This window comes from Balaenoptera ricei, chromosome 4 (assembly GCF_028023285.1).
Source record: "Balaenoptera ricei isolate mBalRic1 chromosome 4, mBalRic1.hap2, whole genome shotgun sequence".
In the NCBI taxonomy this organism is placed as follows: Eukaryota; Metazoa; Chordata; class Mammalia; order Artiodactyla; family Balaenopteridae; genus Balaenoptera; species Balaenoptera ricei.
The window spans coordinates 116,717,385-116,738,845 of record NC_082642.1 but is presented as its reverse complement, the minus strand read 5'-3'; the positions used below and the strand labels follow the sequence as shown (position 1 = coordinate 116,738,845).

General features: G+C 33.1%; 1 protein-coding gene across 2 annotated transcripts in view; it reads left to right on the top strand.

Annotated features, from left to right (window-relative positions):
• The window catches only part of EPHA6 (EPH receptor A6), an 853,164-nt gene that overhangs the window by 58,696 nt on the left and 773,007 nt on the right, over positions 1 to 21,461 (top strand). For both annotated transcript variants that reach the window (XM_059921344.1, XM_059921343.1), the window contains exon 2: positions 613 to 677. In XM_059921344.1, the coding sequence (XP_059777327.1) occupies positions 613 to 677 (65 nt within the window). The remainder of the gene's footprint in view (positions 1 to 612; positions 678 to 21,461) is intronic.

Genomic DNA, 21,461 nt, shown 5'->3' with positions numbered 1-21,461 from the left:
GAACTTATGCACAAGGCTTGTCTTAGGCGGCTGTCAGACGAGTAGATCTCTGCACTTGACCACCAGAGCCTTAGAGACTTCAACTGGGTTCAGTCACGTATACCATCCAGATGGTTTTGGCAGCACCTTATTCTCTCAGGGCTCTGTCCTTGGAACAGCTATCACTGTGGGAATGATAGGCAGAGCATAGTTCTAAGGACAGGGGAGGAGCTGAGGGGCCTCCCACGCATTGCTCAGGTCCAGCTTATGAGTCATCTGGTAGCCATATCCTCTTGATTAACTCCTCCAACATTCATCAATTTTAAAAGTCAGCTATTAAAAATGACTTTGTTAGTACTGTTACTCAGTCATCTATTTCATTTAGCATTGTTAAACACCACGCTATTTTAAAATTAATTTATAACCACCTTATATATTTTATATTTACTCAATATTATTAAGTATTATATATTAAGATTTAGTACTTACAAATAATTTTAAAGTGATTCAACTTATTAAAGCTAATACGATGAATAATACTAAAGGTCGTTGACATTAATTATTTAAATAACTGATTCATTCTTATGTCAATTGAGAAGTTCATGCAAGTTTTTTTGTTTTGTTTAATTCCAGTTGTGTTGCTTGATACAACAACTGTGCTGGGAGAGCTAGGATGGAAAACATATCCATTAAATGGGGTAAGTTTAAATATCTTTTAAAATTGTTATTCTTGTTAGATTTTTAGGGTCTGTTATAATAGTTAAAGAAAGAAAAACAGTGTGGTTTTGGCTGTATTAAGTATGAATTTTAGTGTATAACTTAAATGACATAGGAAAGATTAAAATGGAATTAGAACTGCTAACCAATGGGAATGATATATAAAATTCTTTGCTTTCTTCTAAATTAGTAATTGTTCTTTAATATAGTGTTTACATAGTAGTATTAGAATAGCTATCACATAAATATTTTCTTTAGAAATAAAATTTTATGTTCAAGACACTTTTTTTTTCTGTGTGTATGCTTGTTAAATTTGGTAACCTCACTGAGTATTTGTACATAAACAAACTTTAGATTATCATAGCATAAGTATATTTTCCAGATACTAACAATTTGGTATTCATTAGAAAATATGAGTCTGCTAAAGCAGTATGTGTCTTTTGAACTTGGCAAAAAGATACATTATGATCAGGCTTTTGTTAGCTGAGTGTAGTTGCTTTTGAAAGGCTTATAAGAATGTATAATTTACTAAGTACACTTTTCCAGGTACTGACATCATTTTAGCTATGGTTGTACTTGACTTTTTATATGTTCTGATATATTTTGCATCATTTTCACAGTCAGTGTATTCCTACTATTTTTTTCATTTCAAGCTAAAATAAAAAGGGTGGTTTGTGATGCTTTTTACCTAGGTTTTGTCTATTTAAACAAATCTTCAATAATGGAGGTAGTCAGCTGTTTTCAGATATACTTTGGTTAGCTTTTCTTCCTTATTTTAGAAATTGTATTTTTCTCATTCATCACATTCTTCCTTGATACTGTTTTACATTGCTTTTTCTGTTACATCTACAAATTTAAATCTGAAAGAAGTTGGTTGACCCAAAATTGTTTTATATTTTTAGAATCATTCCAGTAATGCTCTTTCAGTTTGACCTTTATATCAGCAATTATTCAACAGTTATTCATTAAATGTGTATTTTCAACTAAAAATTCCTATGAAGAGTTTAATCTTTCTGTCTTTAACAGGTTATTTATTTATTTCTATTTGTTTGTTTATAGACTATGGTTTTATTTTTTCTGAAATTTAAATTTTATTCTTACAGAGCACTCGTCAAACCATTTCTGAGAATGTATCTTTTAAACTAAGATTATGCTTTTACCTTCATTATCTTATTTTCATTAAAATGAATAAACATCAGTATTCATTGAGTATGTTAAGTGTGTTATGTTTATCACAGTTACTTTTAGGAAATGAATGAAACTTCTTTTTCGGAATACCCTTTCAAGATATATACATATCTCGTTTTCTCAGTATATGAAGTAACTTATAAGAACTTACAAATATTAAGTAGTTTATAAGCCCCACTTTTTCATTTTCTGGAAAAAAAATGACAAAAATATTAGCAGTCATACTATCACTGACCTCATGTTGTCATAGCCAAAGAATCATGTGAGGAACAGAAGGAGTTGTGCCCTGCTCTAGTGATTGTGTTTGGCTTGATCAGGCTGCATTTCTTAAAGCAAACTGGTAACCAGGGGACACAGGGACTTACAGAGTTACAAATAAACTTACTGCTGTTGTTCTTGTAATGATTTTGTCATAGTTGTTATGAAATGGGGAATTTTTCTACTTCTGATTTATTATAGAGAGAGGGCAGAATTGTTTGAAAAGTGATGCTTACCTCATAGTGTTCTATTTTCCGGACACTGCACTAAGAATTTTATCCTTTTTTTCCACAATGGCCCTATGAAGTATGTCTTAGTTCTCTTTCCCTGTTGGAGAAACCCAGTTTTAAAGATGGTAAGGAACAAAAATTACCAAGAAGTAATAGGCCAAATAGTGAGTGATGGATTCCAATTCAAACTAAATTATTTCTGACTCTAATACCTGTATACGTATTATGGTACACTAACAGAGAGGAACATTGGAAACTTTATGAAAAGGCAATTACTTATGTGTGCTATTTGCATAATTGATTCAGATTTTTTTCTCCCCTTGATAAACATACTACTAAACTGAGATATACATTTTGGGCACCAGCCAAGAATGAACAAGAGGAAAGAGAAAAAAGCAGGGAAGGAGACTACAGTAGAAAATAAATATGATAGAATAAGGTAGAAAAGGAAAAGATGGTTAAAAATTCATTGAGCATTTACCATATGCTAGGCTTTGTTCAAAGCACTTTACTCACATGAGTCCTAGAAATCAAGTATAAATTTTCCTTATTGAAAGATGTGAAAATTGAGCTTCAGGTATATTAAATAACTTCTTCATGGTCACAGAGTGAGGAAATAATGCAGCAAAATTTCTAAGCCAAACATATTTTAATCTTCACATGTATTTCACACTAGGTGCTTTTTATTTCTTGAAGATTCTACCATGTAAAGATAAAGGGCAATGAACAATACGTATAGACTACAGAGGGAACAATAACACATGGATTCAGACGTTTAAAAGTAAATTGAATACTCAATTACCTTGGAATAGGCTATTTGACTTTTAGATTATCCCCCCAAATAATAATGCTTATATGGCAAGTGTCAGCAGTAGGAGTACTTGAAAATAGGAGCACATGGACATATTTTATAATAGATATGGGTAAAGCTTCATGAATTAGATAAAACAAAGATGAATCAAGGGAAACAATAAAATAGATAGATGACATAAGTAAATTTTAAAGAAAACATACAACTTAAATTTCTCTTTTAATGAAGAGGATAGATTACGGACAGGAATAGAGCTTTACTTAGTGCTATTTGTAATTTAAAACAAGTAAGGAAATAATCAGTAAGGATAGAAAAACTTTGAAAACAGTCTACTAAAAATGGAAAGAATGAAAATCATCTAGACATCATAACTGGTTAAATAATTTAAAATCTATAGGAACTGTAAATCAGTGTATAACATTTAAACTACCATTTATATCTGTGTATTAAAATTATAATTATATCTATTTGAAATTGTGTAATTTTTTAAGGTTCTCAGGTTTTTTGAGCCATGCTAATTTGAATGGCCATTTTAACTAAAGTTGCCTTTTCTCAGAGACACTACTTCAGTTGTTTTTACAAATATGTCATGGGTAGAAAAGACAATAGATGATATATTTGACAATCTTATGATATAAAGTATATTTGGTGTTTCTCTGAATAAAGTATTTCCTAGGAGTAACTTTAAAATCGATAAAATTTTCTTTCCATAAAGAATTGAACTAAGAGATATTTTTGAAATCATATAATGTATGATTTATATTATAAATCATATAAAATATATGCTTTAGTAAATTAATTCATAGTGGTTTTAATTTTTGTTGGTTTTTTTTTTTTTTTTTACTAAAAATACCTATTCCACCCTTAGTAACATGCTGATGTAATTACAAGAGTAGGCATTCATGATGTGCCTGTAAACAAAACCATTACTGGTTATTTGAGTAACCTCTGGTTAGCAAATATGGAAAATAGATGAATAGTTTTGAGCAAATGACTTTTTAGGCTTGCAAAAATTAAAAGAAAATATATTTATTTTCTTGCTTACTTGTCAACTCATTTTTGCCAACATTGAAAATACACTTTCTTTTTTTAAAAGTCATGTCCAGAATTCAATTTAACACATTTCTATTGTTCCATGTACTCTTTTGCAGTTTAGAAATAGGTCTACACAATCATAAGGCCAAAGAGAGTATCTTCAGGTAGTTTCGAGTAATGTTTTGTGAAAGAATAATAAAGGGAAGGATGAATTCTGCTTGAGGAAGATTGGTAGTAGGATGTGACCCATCAGCTCTTTCTTATAAACTAAGGAGTCACATATGGGCTGGAAGAGAGGGTGGAAAGCACCTTTCAGGAAAAGAGAATGGCTTGAAGACAGGCACAGAATTCTTAAATGTATGCATTAAGTTTTAGGGACGTTGAGAATAATTTGTGTGGCTGAAGAGAAGGGCTGTGGTGGGAAATAAGGCTACGATTATAGGCTAAGCCATACTGTAGGAGACTTGGAATTTCAGTGTCTTAATTGATTTACATAGTGTGCATCTCAGCCCCTGTAAGTAGAAGCACTTTCTGGATTTGCTCAAACAATCAAATTATTGAAGCTTTCTTTTGTTTAAGACAATAATATAAACACTTGGAAATGAAAGACACCTTGGAAAATTGTTAGCAAAGGATGTTCAAAATATAGGTGTTCTTACTGATATGTTGAGAACAGAGTGAAGTTGAATAATTGTATTTGTATAGAGTATGGAGCTTGGTTTTAGAAAAGAATGAATACTTCAGTGAATTTTGGAACCAGTGGTTGTAATTCTTAACACTGTGCTCTCACTGTCTAATGTCAAGAATTTTATATCTACATAATTCGAAACTGTTAAGAACTTTATCCTGTAAATGTCCCTTCTATCCTTTATCTGTCTATGTACTACACTAAGGTAATAAAATTATGATGATCTCGTGGAGTAGCTAACAGAGTGCCATGATAATCAATGAAAGAATGCTGCATCAATAAAAATTTTTGCATAGCACTATAGAAATTATGTGAATACTGTAAAAGTGTTTTCACAAACATTAAGTATAGGCATATGCCCTGGATTTTCTATTTGCTATTAGTAACTAATAACTGGTTAATACTAAATCTTACTCTGTGCAAAACTGAAGGACGTATTTCAGTTTTGAAAATCTCCTGGGAAGGAAGCAGCTAATCTTTAAGAATTCATGCTATTTTAATGCTAATGAGAAAAAAAACATGAAAGACATGGCTCAGGCAATAACTTTGTACAAAAGAAGCAATTAAAAAATATATATCTCCTGAGTTTGTTCTCATAATCTGAAAAGTATGAAAAAAATTATATAAATTTTCTTGACACATTAACTCTCATGTTTACTCCTTTTCTTTGATATTTTTATTTATTCAATTTATTTTTAGCCAGTATATAACATTGTACATGAAAGAGAATACAGTAAGAGGGCCTGTAAGTTAAATATGACATTCAAAATCCTTAATACCCATTACATATCAGTCCCTATTCAGTGCCACACAACTGTGGGGGGTTGTCATATTGGGGCATCTTGGCTCAGTATTAACTCTGACTAATAAAAAGTAATTGCTGTTAACCAGAAAAATAAAAGACTTTTCATAATATAAAAATTGGATTCTATGATTAAAAACTTATATTGTTTCCTTTGAGCTTTAGTAGTTATATTTGATACTTCTTAAAATTTAATAGTCATGTGGGTTTTTTATTTAATACTGTAATTGAAAAGATAAGTGACTTATTTGGGTAGCCACATGCTGGTTTTTAAAGGTACTTAATACTTGAATAAAACCTGTTAGTTAAAGCATAGTATTTCATAATAATAATACATCCATAAAATATTATTTAATTTATACCTAAAATTATATATACTTAATGTTGATGAAAAAACTTGATTTTTAAGCACACTATCAACTCAACTGAAATATTTTCATCATTATTTTCTTTTATAGTAATATTTTTAGGAAGAAAATGAAAGATTTGCTTGTTCCAGATTTTTTTCCCCACTCTCCTCTGTTGGTTGCTACTGTACAGTAGATCAGATCTAGGTTGCAAAGTTGTAGTGGACACAGATATATGCACTTCAGTATTCAAAATCTAACTTCCCTAACTTCCCTTTCAACAGTGAAGTATGCTTTAACAAAAATTTAAGAGAAAAATGAATGTTAGTAGGAAGAAAAAGTGCTATTGGATATTAAGTTGCATTTTATATTGATTATGACAGTTAGAGATTGGAAAACTTTGTGTTTCTCAGATGCCAAATATTGGTTTCAAAAGTATATTATATGTATTTCGTGCATGTTGTGACTTAGATGATCATTAGGGTTTGAATAATGCCAGAGCATACAGGGTATGTGATCTTACCTGTTAAATATAGTGAATTAGTGTTATGAAATTTACCCTGAGATAGAAAAAAGGGATACAAGTCATTCATGCCTAAATAAAAGTTATGAGTGAACCTAACAATTCAGTCATTAATGATTCTTATAATGAAAAAACTAATGATTTTTATAATAAAAGAGGCTTATATTGCAATTAAACTGTGTAGAAAGATAATTTATTCCATATGTCAGAGCCCATTATTTCCTAATATCATTGTTCCAAAGTTGAAAAATCAAAGGTAGAATGTGTTTATGATAGAGAATGGGATACCTACTAATACTGATAGTTAATTTCTGTATTTCGTATAGTAAGAACCAGTTTATCATAGTAGCTTATTTTAGTGCTGCATTTTTATTCATTTTGTAATACATTGAAATTATCCAAAACTACATGTATGTGTTTGAATTCTGAAAATATTTATAAGCTTTAGTTATAATTTCTGTTAAAAATAGATGTGTCAGTTATTGTTTTCAAAACTGATATCTAGATAGTTTTCCTCCTGAGAAACTTCACAACATATGTGGTAGTTTTCTAAATATCCATTATATTAATTTCAATCATATTGTTTCACATTTGAAAGAAATTGCTTTTCAGTTTTGAAAGTTTCTATTGTCCTATCCCCAAACTCAGAGATTCTTGCCTTAGTTATGTCCATTCTGTTAATGAGCCCATCAGAGGCATTCTTCATTTTCCATTACATTGTTCTTGATCTCTAGCATTACTTTTTGATTTGTTCTTAGGATTTCCATCTCTTTGCGTACGTGTTCTTACATGTTGTCCAAGTTATCCATTGAAGACTTTAGCAAATTAAAAAAAATCCCTGGTCTGATAATTCCAACATTCCTGACATATCTGACTCTGGTTCTGATGCTTCTTCTCTTTAAACAGTGTTTTTTGACTGTTAGTACATCTTGTAATTTTTATTTGGAAGGTGGACATGATGTGTGGGTAAAAGGAACTGAGGTAAATAGGCCTTTAGTAATACAGTGGTAAGCTGTCGGGGGAGAGAAAATGTTTTATAGTCCTATAATTAAGTCTAAGGCTTTTGGTGAGCCTGCACCCCTGCACTGTGAACTTTACCAGGGCTTCTCAATTTCCTTTTTCCCCCTTAGGTGAACAGGATGGCTAGAGGGAGTTGAAGTTAGGTATCTCCCTCCTCCTACATGGAAGCCTACAGCTGGATAGAGCTGGGTATTTTCCTTTCCTCAAGTAGGTTAGGCTCTGTCAAAACCCCAGCAAGCAGGTAGGGCTCTGGTAAAGTACTTTTTCCTTAGGGCAGGCCTTGTTAAGAAGAGCCGAGTGCTCTGGCATATTTCAAAGTGGTTCTTTTACATTTACAACTGTTATCAACATTGTATAGTGTATAAGTGGCTGAAACATTTGCTTAAAGAGTTTCACAAATTATGATTGTACTTAATTTTCTCTACCTTCTGTTTTTATGCAATGAACTGTCTGAATTTTTCACTTTCTCATCACCTCAATCACTACTGGTAGCAGTTGGCTTTATTTTCAAGTCCATTTAATCTAAAAAATGAATCAAGCTTTTATGCCTTTGATTACATGACATTACTGCTGCTATTCTTTCAATAAAGGGAGACATCAGAGTTGCCCATGGTGTGCAGTTTGAGTAGTAGACCATGACACTCCCAGGAGCTTATAGAAATTTAGTTCCACATATCTTGGCTTCACAGGAGACCTAATGTAAGTTTCTGCCCCCAAACATTCAAGTTGTTAATGTCATGGGTCTGCAATAAAAACTGTGCTTAAACATTTTATATATTTTTCATTTAATCCTAATAATACCTATGGGAAGTAAGTATTATTAGCATCATTTTACAAATGAAAAAACTGAACCTGAGAAAAGTTACATCACCTGCCCAAGTGTGTGGTGACATTTCGCTGGTACTAAAGCCAGCGTCATCTCAATCCCAAAGCCAGGATTGTTAGTGACTCAGCGTACCATGGATTGATTTTCAACATTGTGATTGGTGCTATGGAGAGTGTAAAATAATCTATACATTTGCTCAAGTGCAATCTTACTCTAGTTATAGTGTTATTACAATGATCCAGATTTTGTGTCAAAAGATACGTGGTTACTGAGAAGTGCTAAAAAAAGATTAATTCATCTTTGAAGACCAAAGGATATCCCAAAGCTAAGAATGCTTAATTGTTAAGTACAGTTGTTTAGTTAGTGGCATAACAATATTTGGTGCATGTTTAGATTGTTTACATATTTTGTCTCTTAGAAAAGAACTAAAGAAATATTCCTCTAGTGTATTTCTTCTGAGTCTGTTCTTTCGTGTCTCATTTTTAATAAGTATGTCTTTATACATGTCTGTTATTGACTGTAAGCTAAAGGGTAAAATATAGAGTAGTCCAACACAAAACCCAAAACATCCTTGTCAAAATAAGTATATTAGAAATGTTATAGAAATTAGAGAACACAATTAGAGAAATGTTAGAGCTTGTCCTTCTCACACCATCTTCTAAGTAAATTGACCAAGAGGCTTGTTGAGGGATTTCCACTATGGTTAGTGCCCAGATGCCCTATTCCTTCAACCATAACTTAATGAGACAAAGGTAGACACCTGGCTGAAAGACATCCAATTAATTGGCTAATCAGCTACCTGTCATCTCTCACATATGATTTCCATAAATGGCTAAAGCAATCACGTTCCTTTTTAGGAATTTAGGATTTCTAATTTCAGAGCTGAATGGAAATGGCAATCAGAAACTTCTGCCATAAAGATTCCCTGAAAGATTCATGCATAGAAAAGGAGTAGAGCAGAAGGGCTCTGATAAACTAGAATCATGTGCAAGTAAAAGTTCTAAGAGAACAGAAAACAAAACAAAACAAAACAGTAGTTGAAGGGCAACCAGTCAGTAGTAAGAGAATGGAGAACATAGTACATGCAGAGAAAAAAACGAGAAAATGTAGAGTGGGGTAGTCCGTACTTCCGGAGCTCACCAGGTTACTGCTGAATCTCCAGGTGCAGATCTTTAATATTTTTAAAATAAATTCCCTTTGCATGAGCTACCAAATTGTAAAGGTAGATTGTAAACTTGATGATGATGACTACAATGACGGCAGGAGAAAAAATAGGAGACAGCACTATATTGAGTTCGACCAGGAAACGTGAAAAGCCATGGAAGTTAGAATTCCTTGAGGATAATACGGGAACATGAATCATCCAGAGCTATTGGCCTTCTTTTCTTTTCTTTTTTTTTTTTTTTAACATCTTTATTGGAGTATAATTGCTTTACAATGGTGTGTTAGTTTCTGCTTTATAACAAAGTGAATCAGTTATACATATACATATGTTCCCATATCTCTTCCCTCTTGCGTCTCCCTCCCTCCCACCCTCCCTATCCCACCCCTCTAGGTGGTCACAAACCACCGAGCTGATCTCCCTGTTCTATGCAGCTGCTTCCCATTAGCTACCTATTTTACGTTTGGTAGTGTATATATGTCCATGCCACTCTCTCACTTTGTCCCAGCTTACCCTTCCCCCTCCCCATATTATAGGCCTTCTTTTATCAAATCTTGCATGGGTAAATGATCTCCCCTGCATGTGGGCAATCAGGGAAACAGGTGAATAAATATACATAGTTCATTAGAGCCCATAAATTTTAAAATATTTAATACCTGAGCAACTATGAGATGTGACACTTCTCTGCAGTATCTCAGAATATTCCTTCCTATATAGCAAACCCTACAAGTAAGTAAGTAAGTAAATGGCTTTCTGCCTTATTTTTCACCGGTTGAAAGAACATGTATTGGATAATGATGAAATTAATTCTGTGGTAAGGAAGAGAAGTAAGAGAAAAGCAGATAACAATGAATTAGGAAATCAGAATTGAAAGTATTTACTGACATCTGTGAATATGTAATTAGCTTATATTCTCAGGGCAGCTGAAAAATAAGTATGTATGCTATTCATTTTCCAGTATCTCCACTGTTCTTTAATGTATAGTCTTGAAGGTGTCTTCTCATAAACATATCTATTTTTAAAGATATGGGTTACTTTAAGCCATTACCCTTGATTTACATAATATAGTCTTTTCTTTATTCTATTTTTTGCATTGTTACTTATAAAACTTTAACTTTGTCTCCTACTTCCGAGAGAAGTTTCCAGTTGTCCTTTTAAAATGAACTCCCAAATTGTATATTCTAAGCTAAGATTCTGGTTTTATCAGAAAGTTCTAATTATTTTAACTATAGAGTCATTTCAAATATTTATAAACCATTTCATTCATAAATGAAAGAGTCTATACTCAATCCAAAGCAAGCACATACAAAGTTAAATTCTCTCATGAAACCCTAAAGGATTATTAGTGAAATACTTAACAACTAAATGAAATATAGTAGGCCAAGTATTTTTATAAATTTGTTTGTATTTTAAGTGATTGACTTACTCTTATGCCCCGTAACCAATCACCAAGTCCTGCTGATTCTACCTCCTAAAGCTCTTTCAAATCAGTCTTTATCATCAGTGCATCAATTTGGCTCCTCATCATTCTTCTCCAAATTACCATGGTTGTGTTTTAAATTATCCACTTGCTTTGGGTCTTCTCTGGCCCCTTCCACCAACCTTTCCAATCCATCCTTCATCTTATTGCCAGAACTGATCTTCTAAAGTGAAGATCTGATCATGTCTCTACCCTACCTAACCCCTGCTTCCCTTACCTATATCATTTAACCTGTGACCCACAACTGCCTCTCCATTTTTATCTTCAGCCACTCCACCTTCTACCTTTTACTAAAGAGACTTTTGTGTTGATAGTTTCTTCCATGTTAGTAACTTGCTTCCTCTTATCTCTGGATATAAGACAGTGCTGTTGAGTTTATCTGGAAAGTTCTCTTACCAACCCCCACCTTCTCTGGCTTTCTCTTACTTTTTTTTTTTTTTGTAAAGGTACAGACGATTTTCAGTCTTTTCTGGGAAAACTTATACTGCCAAAGATTGAATTAAGAATCTTTTTTGGGGGACACCAGGAACTCAGTGCATATCACAATGTTTATCCCACAATATTTAAATGTCTGTCTCTTACTAGATTTTAAACTATTGGAGGAATGGATTGGGTGTGTCACTTTGAGTTAGTGACTACCATATGACAGATGTTCAGTAAAAGTTGGTTGGATAGCTAAATAGATGTACAAGTAACAAATTATTCTACATACATATTGGTTAAAGGCTGTATTTTGCGACTCTCATTGGAGCTGGAACAGTTTGTTATTAACTTTGGGCATAATCAGATGTGACAAAAATACTAATGATTGTGAAAATTGAACCCTTTTCTTATTCAGGATTGGTTTAGAGTATGGGTAGAAAAGTGTATATGTTTACTCTCATTTTTGTATTTTAGACAATCCATTCATTTTCTCATTATCAATTTTCTCACTAAAATTGAAGTTGAAAGGTGGGTGGGAATTTACCTACGTAATAAAAAGACTATAAAAGAGCTTATAAGCTATTTAAGCAACACCAATCAAGACATAATACACTTTCAAAGAATTAATGACTGGTTTAGAACAGTGGATGAACTGAATCACATCTGGGAAATATTAACCCCAGACGGTTATTAGTACTGCACCTTGTTATTAAGATGAGAATAAAAAATAGACCATATGGATTTTTAATGGTTGATAGATGGACTGAAAATTTTAGAGAATTTATACTAAACAGTCAAGCTTTCAAAAAGCATAGGTCAGCATTAAATGTTAAATAGGTTTTGTACTCTGAATTCCATGCAATTAGTATTTTGAACTAATGTACCATAGTAAGCAAAATAGGTTCTTCAAGTGAATTGACTTTATTTTAGCAAAAAAAACCTGTTGTGTTCATAAATGTAATGCTTAACTTAGTCTTCATCTCCCCCATAATTAGGTAGCAATGTATACCAAATATTTCAATGAAATTAAAAAAGTCTTTCAAATAAGAGAATGAATCTAGGATTTAAAGTATATAAAAAATACAGACACACACACGTATATACATAGATGCACATCTATATATATGCATTCTGCAGACCACATTTGGAGAGGTAAAATTAAATCTGTATTATTGATTTAGATATCTCAATTTAATAATGTTATTCATTTAATCAAATTATCTGCTTAACTTAAATATAGTGCTTTCTGATGCACACTAGAAGGATTTTTTCATGGTTCCTATTAAGAATTGCTCTAAGAAATACCCACGTTGTAAATCTTAAAGTAAATAAATAGGTATAGCAAACATATTATAGTTATTTTTATTCTTTATATCTATAAACACTGTATTAATTATTTGGATGACCATAAGCCCTGGTTGGTCTGGAATAGTCCTGGTTTTTTTCTGTTGTTGTATAATAATTATTAATTGTGCCCCATTTATTTTTAAAACTGGTCCTCATTTGGATGATAAATTGTATGGCCACTCTGATATTAGTTCAGGTAATGTTAACCGAATTACAAATAAACATTAAATGTGTGATAATTCAAACATAAAAGAATATTATTCTCACTTTTGTAATAGTTTAAAGTGAGTTTTTTCCAGTTGTCAGAAATTCTTCGTCCTCCTTGTATGGAAAGGATAACTGTCCTCCTCAAAATTTCAGAAGTGGGGCACAGATAATTCAAACATAAAAGAATATTATTCTCACTTTTGTAATAGTTTAAAGTGAGTTTTTCCCAGTTGTCAGGAATTCTTCGTCCTCCTTGTATGGAAAGGATAACTGTCCTCCTCAAAATTTCAGAAGTGGGGCACAGTACTTCTTATATCTTACTGGCTACAACACATTCACATTACTACACCTAACTACAAGGGAGGTAGAAAATTTAAGTTATCCTGGGAAGAGGAAGAAGTGAACTTTAGGTGAATGGACTAAACTACTAGTTGTCACTCGATATCCATTCTCCTTTTTTTTGCTGTCATTAACAGAACCTTGATTTTGAAGAAGTGATATATCCAACTAAAAAACCCTACAGTTTCTAGTGTATTTTGCAGTTAGTTGTGTCCAGAATACTATTCTAGCCAATGAGATGTAAATGGAGGTGTTTCGTGGAATTTCCAGGAAAGCTGCTTAAAATGAGCTCTGTCAACTAGAGGTCAGCCTTTTGGATTAATACATTTCCCTTTTGCTGTCTAGAATGCAGATATGATGTCTAGCGCTTCAGCAGACACCTTGAATCCTAAGGTGAATTTGAGGATGAGATCACATGCTAGGATGATAGAGTTGCATTAAAATTGTATGTGTGCTGTTGACTTCAGTAACATTAGGATATTGCCCTATATAATATTAAGTGAAATAAAGAGCAAAACATTTCTAATCTTTATTTTTAAAATGTATATGTTGGAACAACATGAGAGGAAATATTAATAAAACCACTTATTAAGAATGTTTTACTCTAGGTCATGAGAATATGGTGATTTTGTTTTTTGTTCATATTTTCTGTTTTTTAAAATTCTCTACAATAGGTTTATATTTCTTTTAATATTAAAATAGAACATTTACTAAATGTATATTTTATTTATGTTCTAGTACATATTTTATTAATTTGTATTACTATGTAATTTTAAAAGGATTTAGTGTGGTTTAGTGTTGATATTTTCCCAACGATCAAATGTTAGTAGAAAATGACTTCAAAATACCCCTGGAATCCAGAGCTTAATATAAAAAATTAGCATATATATTAGATTAGATATATGTAGAAATATACCTTAAAAGACTATTATATGCTTCCTGAGATTAGAAATAAGAATAAGCAGAATCTGATTTTATTAGATACTAAGAGATGTTGTCTACAATTGATATAAAAAATAAGAAAGACTGCCTCAATTCAAATGGTGGAAATTGTGATTCACAGCAGAAAGAATTGTCAGTGTTTATTCAATTGTCATTAATTTGTTTTTTTATCTATTTATCCAGCCAGCCAGCAACTGTTCATTAAAAGCCTATGATAGAGGATCTTTTATATACCTTTTGGTATATAAAAACCTTTTGGTTTTTGTAAATTTTTCATTTATTTATTAACTTTGATTATTTTTAAGTGCAAATCATCTATTTAAAATTTTAGAACCAGGCTTTTGCAAAAAGGCATTTAAGATTATATTTTTTTAAAAGTGTGAACAATATTTCTGTCCTTTATCCTATTAGTCATGAAAAAACTACCACCAAATTAAAGTAGTTATTTCTCCCAATATTATTCATGGCATTTTAGGAAAAAAATCATATACAAATAGTTGTTACAGTTTTATTGTAATAAAAAGCAGTATGATTTTTAGAAATGTATTTTATTGTCATTCCCATACCAATACATTGGTAACAAAGTTTTTGTATCAACACTAATTGCCATCCAATGCAATTTATTTTATGTGTTTTATGCTAAGTTTCAGGTCAGTACACCACCCCCCCACACACACACACACATACACACACACTCTGGCCCTCTCTGTTTATCAGGGTTCTCAGTGCTGAGTAGTGATTTTGCTATGTGTGTATTCACACATCTCATTTCTTCTTAGGGCAGCTATTTACTCATTATCTAATTTGCTTTCAAGCAGTTCTTGGTAGGTGCTAGCAACAGACCACACTGAATAAAGACAGAGGGCAAGCTACCCTCTGTTTCTGGCTCTTCGGGTTTACACCTAGGAAGCAAGGAGGATGTTACTCAGTCTTGAGGGCATCTTTCTGTACTCTCAACTCTGGACTGAGCTTCTGTTCAGAGACTCATTCTCCATTTAGAAAAGCAGTCTGCACCCAGTGCCTTCAAAATATGCTATTCTGTAGCCCATTTCCTTCTACGTAAAAAGAAATGTGTCATTTGTCTTTGAGCAGATGTTAACAAATATAATCAGAAATTCTAATGTAGCTGCATATATTAGAGAGAACATCAAAATAAAGGGGGGAGGGTGCTAACTAAAAGTGTAGCTCAGTGACTTCCTTTATGTCGGAATTTTTCCAAACGAGTTCCAGAATTCATAAATATTTTGTGAATGCGCTGATTGACAATGTGAATGATGTTATATAAATCTCCACAGCAAGTCTTGGCCTCTCAATTTATATGATTTGGTAATTTCTCCCTTTGCTCATGCAAAATGTAGTGTGGAAGAATTAACTAATTTTTGTTTTCAATGGTGAACCAACCAGTGCTGCCACTTAGTGCCAGAAAGTTCTCAAGGCAAAAATAGCTTGTCCCTCAATTCATAATTTTTTAAATTCTAAAACCTTAAGCCTTCAAAACCTAAAAATGAATGCAAACTATTGATTTTATAAGGTTTTATATTACTTGGGTTTTAAGAAATTAATATTGTTACAGTTACCTGTTTTGAAGTAAATATTACTAAAGAATGAAAACATCTATTGAAACTAATATTTGAAGTAATATTATTAAAGAAGGAAAACATCTATTGAAAGTAATGATACATAATTGAAATTTAACCCTTAACTAGGGCAATGCCTAGAAACAAAGGGCAGCTTTTAGATATTATTTTATAATCATTGTCCAAACTGTTCTTAATATTAAAGCAATGAACTCTGCCTACATAATTATTTAGTATTTATAATGTGACAAATATCAATATTTTATTGGGAAGCATGCTAAGGATAAGACAGAGATTAATATTGAAAGCAATATAGAAGGATAGTTTAACCTCAGCAATACCTTCCTGCCTTCTTCATCTCCTCCTCCTTTTTACCACCACTTATCTAATTTGGGGAGTCAGAGTAATCACTCAAAGTTGCAAAGGATTTTTCTATTCTCAGTATTTTCCCATTCATAAATTACTTAAATAATTTGTATGACCCATGATTCTTTATGTATACATGTAAGAAAATGTAATTTGTAGATAATTTCAGTAACCAACTAGTTAAAACTACAGCCCAATCAAGAATTATTATATATAATATTATATACCATATCATGATATATACTATATCATGTACTAGTTTCCTAGGGCTGCTGTGATAAATTTTCACAAACTGGTAGCTTAAAACAATAGTAGTTTATTCTCTCATAATTCTGGAGGTCAGAAGTCTGAAATCAAGGCACTGGCAATGTCAAGCTCCCTCTGAAGACTCTAGGAAAGAGTCCTTCTTTGCATCTTCCAAACTTCTGGTGTTTGCCAGCAATCCTTACATCCTTAGCTCTATCACTCCATTTCTGCCTCCATCTTCAAGTGGCTGTCTTCTCTGTGTGTATCTGTGTCTTCACATGGCTTCCTGAAAAGGACGCCAGTCATTGGATTTAGGGTATACCCTAATTCATTATGGCCTTATCTTAACTTGATTACATCTATTTCAAATAAGGTCACTTTTACAGTTTCTAGATGAACATGAAGTTTGGGGGGTCACTATTCAACCCACTGCATGTCAGCGTATTAATTTTCATAGTGCTATAAAAGATATACTCATGATTTAAAATAGAACAATATGACGGTAAAATATGTGGGCTGATTCAATATGAAGTCAATATTGTTGCTCAGTGTCTGTTTCTTTCTTCAAGGTTAACGTCTGATGTTCTGAGTACGTCGTCAAGTATGTACTCATCAAGGAGTGATTGGAAAGCTAAGGAGAGTAAACCACATATGCATTAGTGAAAAATATTTGATAGTTATGGGCTGGTAAAATAATTGCTCTGTGTCTTCTGTCTTTTAGTATTTCATTATAAGCAGTGGTCCTGTTGTCCTGGAGGTTGCCTTCTTTAGTGAAATCCAAAGAAATGATGTTAAATACAACACAGAGAATAATGGAAACAAAGGAATTTGGGATATTTGCATATTTTTCCAACTTCAGGAAGTAATCTTAATTCACAATTTAGATATGACCTTCAACAGCCCTTATATAGATCTTGAAATGTTTCTGAAATGATGGAGACATGTAATCATTTTCTGTTAACTCTTAGGGGTCTTACTGGTGCTTCTCTCTGTCAGGCTTTGGTCTATCCTGTACTGTGAATCAATGGCAATTAAAGTAAATTATTATCCGAGATGGTTCCTTTTGAAAATGAAGTGAGCATTATTAATAATTACTCTGGGACAATAAGTGTAAACAGGGCATTAAATACTTCTGGCTATTTATTGATTTACTGATATTTTTATTGGTAGTTGGAATAATTGTGTCCCTCACATGCCTCAACACAGAAAAAAGTAATGATCAGATATAGCTTCTTTCAGCCATGGTTAATGTTTCATAGTCACTGAACTAAGGAGGGGGAAGATAATAATTCAGTGAGTTGACTGAAAATTGGTGTTATCTGTTTTGCATAATCCCACAGACGGGAGAAATTACATATGTAATTTGGAAGAAAATGTAAAAGCTACTATCTGTTTAAGTTAAAACCTCACAGGTAACAAGTTAAATATTATTCTTGTCCACATGTCCTTTTAATCCCAGGTGCTTGGATTACTGCAAATGAAATTAAATGGTATTGACTATCATCAGAGTATTATTGAAAATATTCTGAAAGGAGACTTATGTTTTCTCTACAAAAAAGCTCCATTAATCTTGATGATACCTTTTTTGGGGAAAAGGATCAGAATTTTCTTTCTAGGATCCTCAATTTAAAATAATTGCAAATTCAGTTATATAAGTTCATCTGCTGAGTCTCATTTATAACAGATGCTATGTGGAAAGATATATGTTTCAGGGCTATGCTTTTCAGTGTTCAGTTATAAGAAAAAGCAAAGGAAATCAAAATAGAGAAAGAAGGAAGTAGATAGTGAATACAGTGAACATAAGAATATAGGAAATAGAGAAGGAAAGAGAAGGGGCTTCTGAGGTACAGAGAATATGGCTGTGATTGCGAGCATGGAAAGCGATGTTTGGCTTTGGAAATTCATTATTATCTACAGAATTTAGCAGAATAAGAAGGTTTACACAGAGTATCTTTGCCACAGGAATAGGCTCTGGCATGTGCCAATGAAATTAAGCATCCTATTCATCTCTGTCAGTCACGGCCCTTCAAAGACTGATTTCAAAGAATTGCTCATTATGAGAGGGAGGACATAAGGAAACATTTGAAAGAACAAGTGATTAAAGGCATCATTACAGAGTCCTGTAGCTATTATGCAAAACCTACAGTGTTGTGTGAACAAATTGAAAAACTGGAATATCCATGGATTTCCACTTTCTGAGTCTTTGATTGAAAAATGCATTAATGTAACAGGCCACAGATTGACAATAAACTTGACTGCCTGGCTAAATAGGAAGTGGTGATCAGTGTTGATTCTAACTACACATTTGTCTGCAAGTAGAAAAGAACTAATATCATTTCTGTTGCATAAATTGTGACATTTAATGCCTAGAGGGAGCATGTTAGGAGAGGCTAGAACTTGTGGAGATTGAGGCCTGCAGTAAGACAATAGTTTTTATCAATTCATGAGACTCCCATCAGCCAGGAGATACTGAAGCTCTCTGCTATGGGCTCCTTAGGTTAACCCAAATATATTCATGGAACTTGCAACAGACCTAAATATTTGAGTATGCTAATGAGGAAGCAGCACATATACTGGCTGTCAAAGGAAAAAATAGGTAGATATATATGTACAGGCTTATGAGGATAGCCATGATATTCATATATAGCTAAATGAAAACAGCTATTTCAGAACTACATGCATAACACAACCTTATTTTTAACCTTAAAACAATACCTACCAAATTATTGGCCATATATATATACATATGTATATATATATGTGTATATATATACATATATATGTATATGTATGCATAATATACATACAGTCATAGAAAAATATTTGGTGAGTGACATCTAGTTGGTTATACTGTGGTAATTCAATTACTTACTGGATTCAGGATTGGATTGAGAGGACTTTGGGAAAAGATGATTTTTATTTTTTTTTACTATGTATCATTTTATTAAAAAGTAGTAGACTCACAGATGATATTCACATTCCTTTTTCCACCTTTGTGATAAACAAGGAAAATGCTTGGGCTTCTAAAAAGGGACAGAATTGTTAAAATTTTGGTTGTCATAACAGGTAGAATAAAAATAAAACCACATGATTTATAACTTAAACTCACATTGAAGGAACAACAAAAGCTTTCCGTGTCACCAAATGGATGAGAATGGTGTCTTGATCCTTAGGGGAATAAAAGTAGAGCAGGATGTGTTTCAAAATTTCTATTGACAAGGAGAAAAATGAGGATACAGGCTTCATTTTCTGGCTTAGAGTCTACAAGTGTAATTATCATTTTCAAGAGTGTTAAAGTGACTACTGATCAATTTCCAACAAGTCATAAGAATAGTGGTATTATAAGGTATTTGAATATTCAATCATATTCACTGATATGCATTAATGTGTCAATTCTGCCAAACATCTCTTAAAGCTGCATGCTATATAGTACCAAGAGGAAGGTTGGAAATTGTCCTGGCAAGTACTTTTTATCTATTGTACTTACAAGTAACATACAAGGACTTAAAGACATCACTGTGACTTACTACAGAGTGGGATGATTATGCCAGTGTCATAAAACTTATTACTAATTTAACATATCAGAGGATTATATTGAAAGGCAATGAAAAGATGGGAAAAGACCATGGAAAGGACTAGGGCAGTGGATACCTCTTGGAATTCTTTAGCATTGTGTGGGATTGCTGCATTGGGAAGGATGGGCACACTTGCTGTTAAACTGAGCAGGTATTTGTCAGAAAGTTATTTATTTATTTATATTTTTATCTATTTATAATTTTTTAATTGGAGTATAGTTGATTTACAATGCTGTACTAATTTAGAAAGTTATTTTTAAAGCAATGTGATCAGTCTTGTAGGAAAACAAAACCCTTCCCTAGTTAATTCAAACAAAGGAATTAAAACAGAAATTGTTTACAAATGTGTTAGAAGGACTGGAGGAGTAAAAGGGGAAAGTAAATATATGAAAATATCAGTAACTGCAGGAAACTACTCTTACCCTTTGGACTGGAGGGGCAAAAATAATTACCCAGAGCCCCATGTTGGAGGGCTGCTATGGCCACTCCTGCTCTTGCAACTACTGACTCCATTTTTCAGCAAGCCAGGAGTCCCACACCTACGAATGCTAAAGGAGTCTTGTGGCCCACAGTTGGCTGAAGCTCTTGGACTCCTCTCTGCCATGGCTGGAGTCCACAACTCGGTTGCTGCTTCTGCATTGCCTGGAGCCAGAGCCAGTGAGGCTCTGTGGCTGACACTGCTGAACTACCCCTGCCTCAGCGGCCAGAGCCATAGTTTTGATAGAATAGGGGGAAAAAATGCCCTTTCTCCTCCTGCTTCTAATCTCCCACCAGTGTCTCATTGACAGGACTTACCTGGACGTCGGGCAGCAGTGGATTCTTGGAAATTGCTACCACATGTACTAATTCTGTCCATTAACTCAACAAGTGTATATTGAGCATCTGCTCTGTGCCAGATATATATTAAACACGGGGGACTCAGACATGGACAAAACAGACAAAGCTTCTATTTTACAGGGTGCTTACATTTTAACAGAGAGAGAAAGAAAATAATTACATGTATGTTACTACAGTGTAAAGTGGTGACAAGCACCAAGATGAAATAAAGTAATGAGAGAAGAGTGACAGACTGATGGTGAAATGGTGCTGGAGTTGGGCGAGATCTCACTGATAAAGTAATACTTGAGCAAACCTTAAAGGAAAAAAAAAAAGGATTATGAGCCATGTGAGTAGCAGAGAGAAGAGTGTTCTTGGGAGAGCTGTCATCTAGTGTAATATCTTTCAAGCTTGGATGGTTGACAAGTATGAGGGAAAATATGAAAGCCAGCATGGCTAGTGCAAAGGGAGCAAGGGTGAGAGTTGTAGAAGTTCAGTCCCCTTCCTCCCCTGCATTAATAACAATTAACTCCTTTGACTCAGATATTCTATGGAAC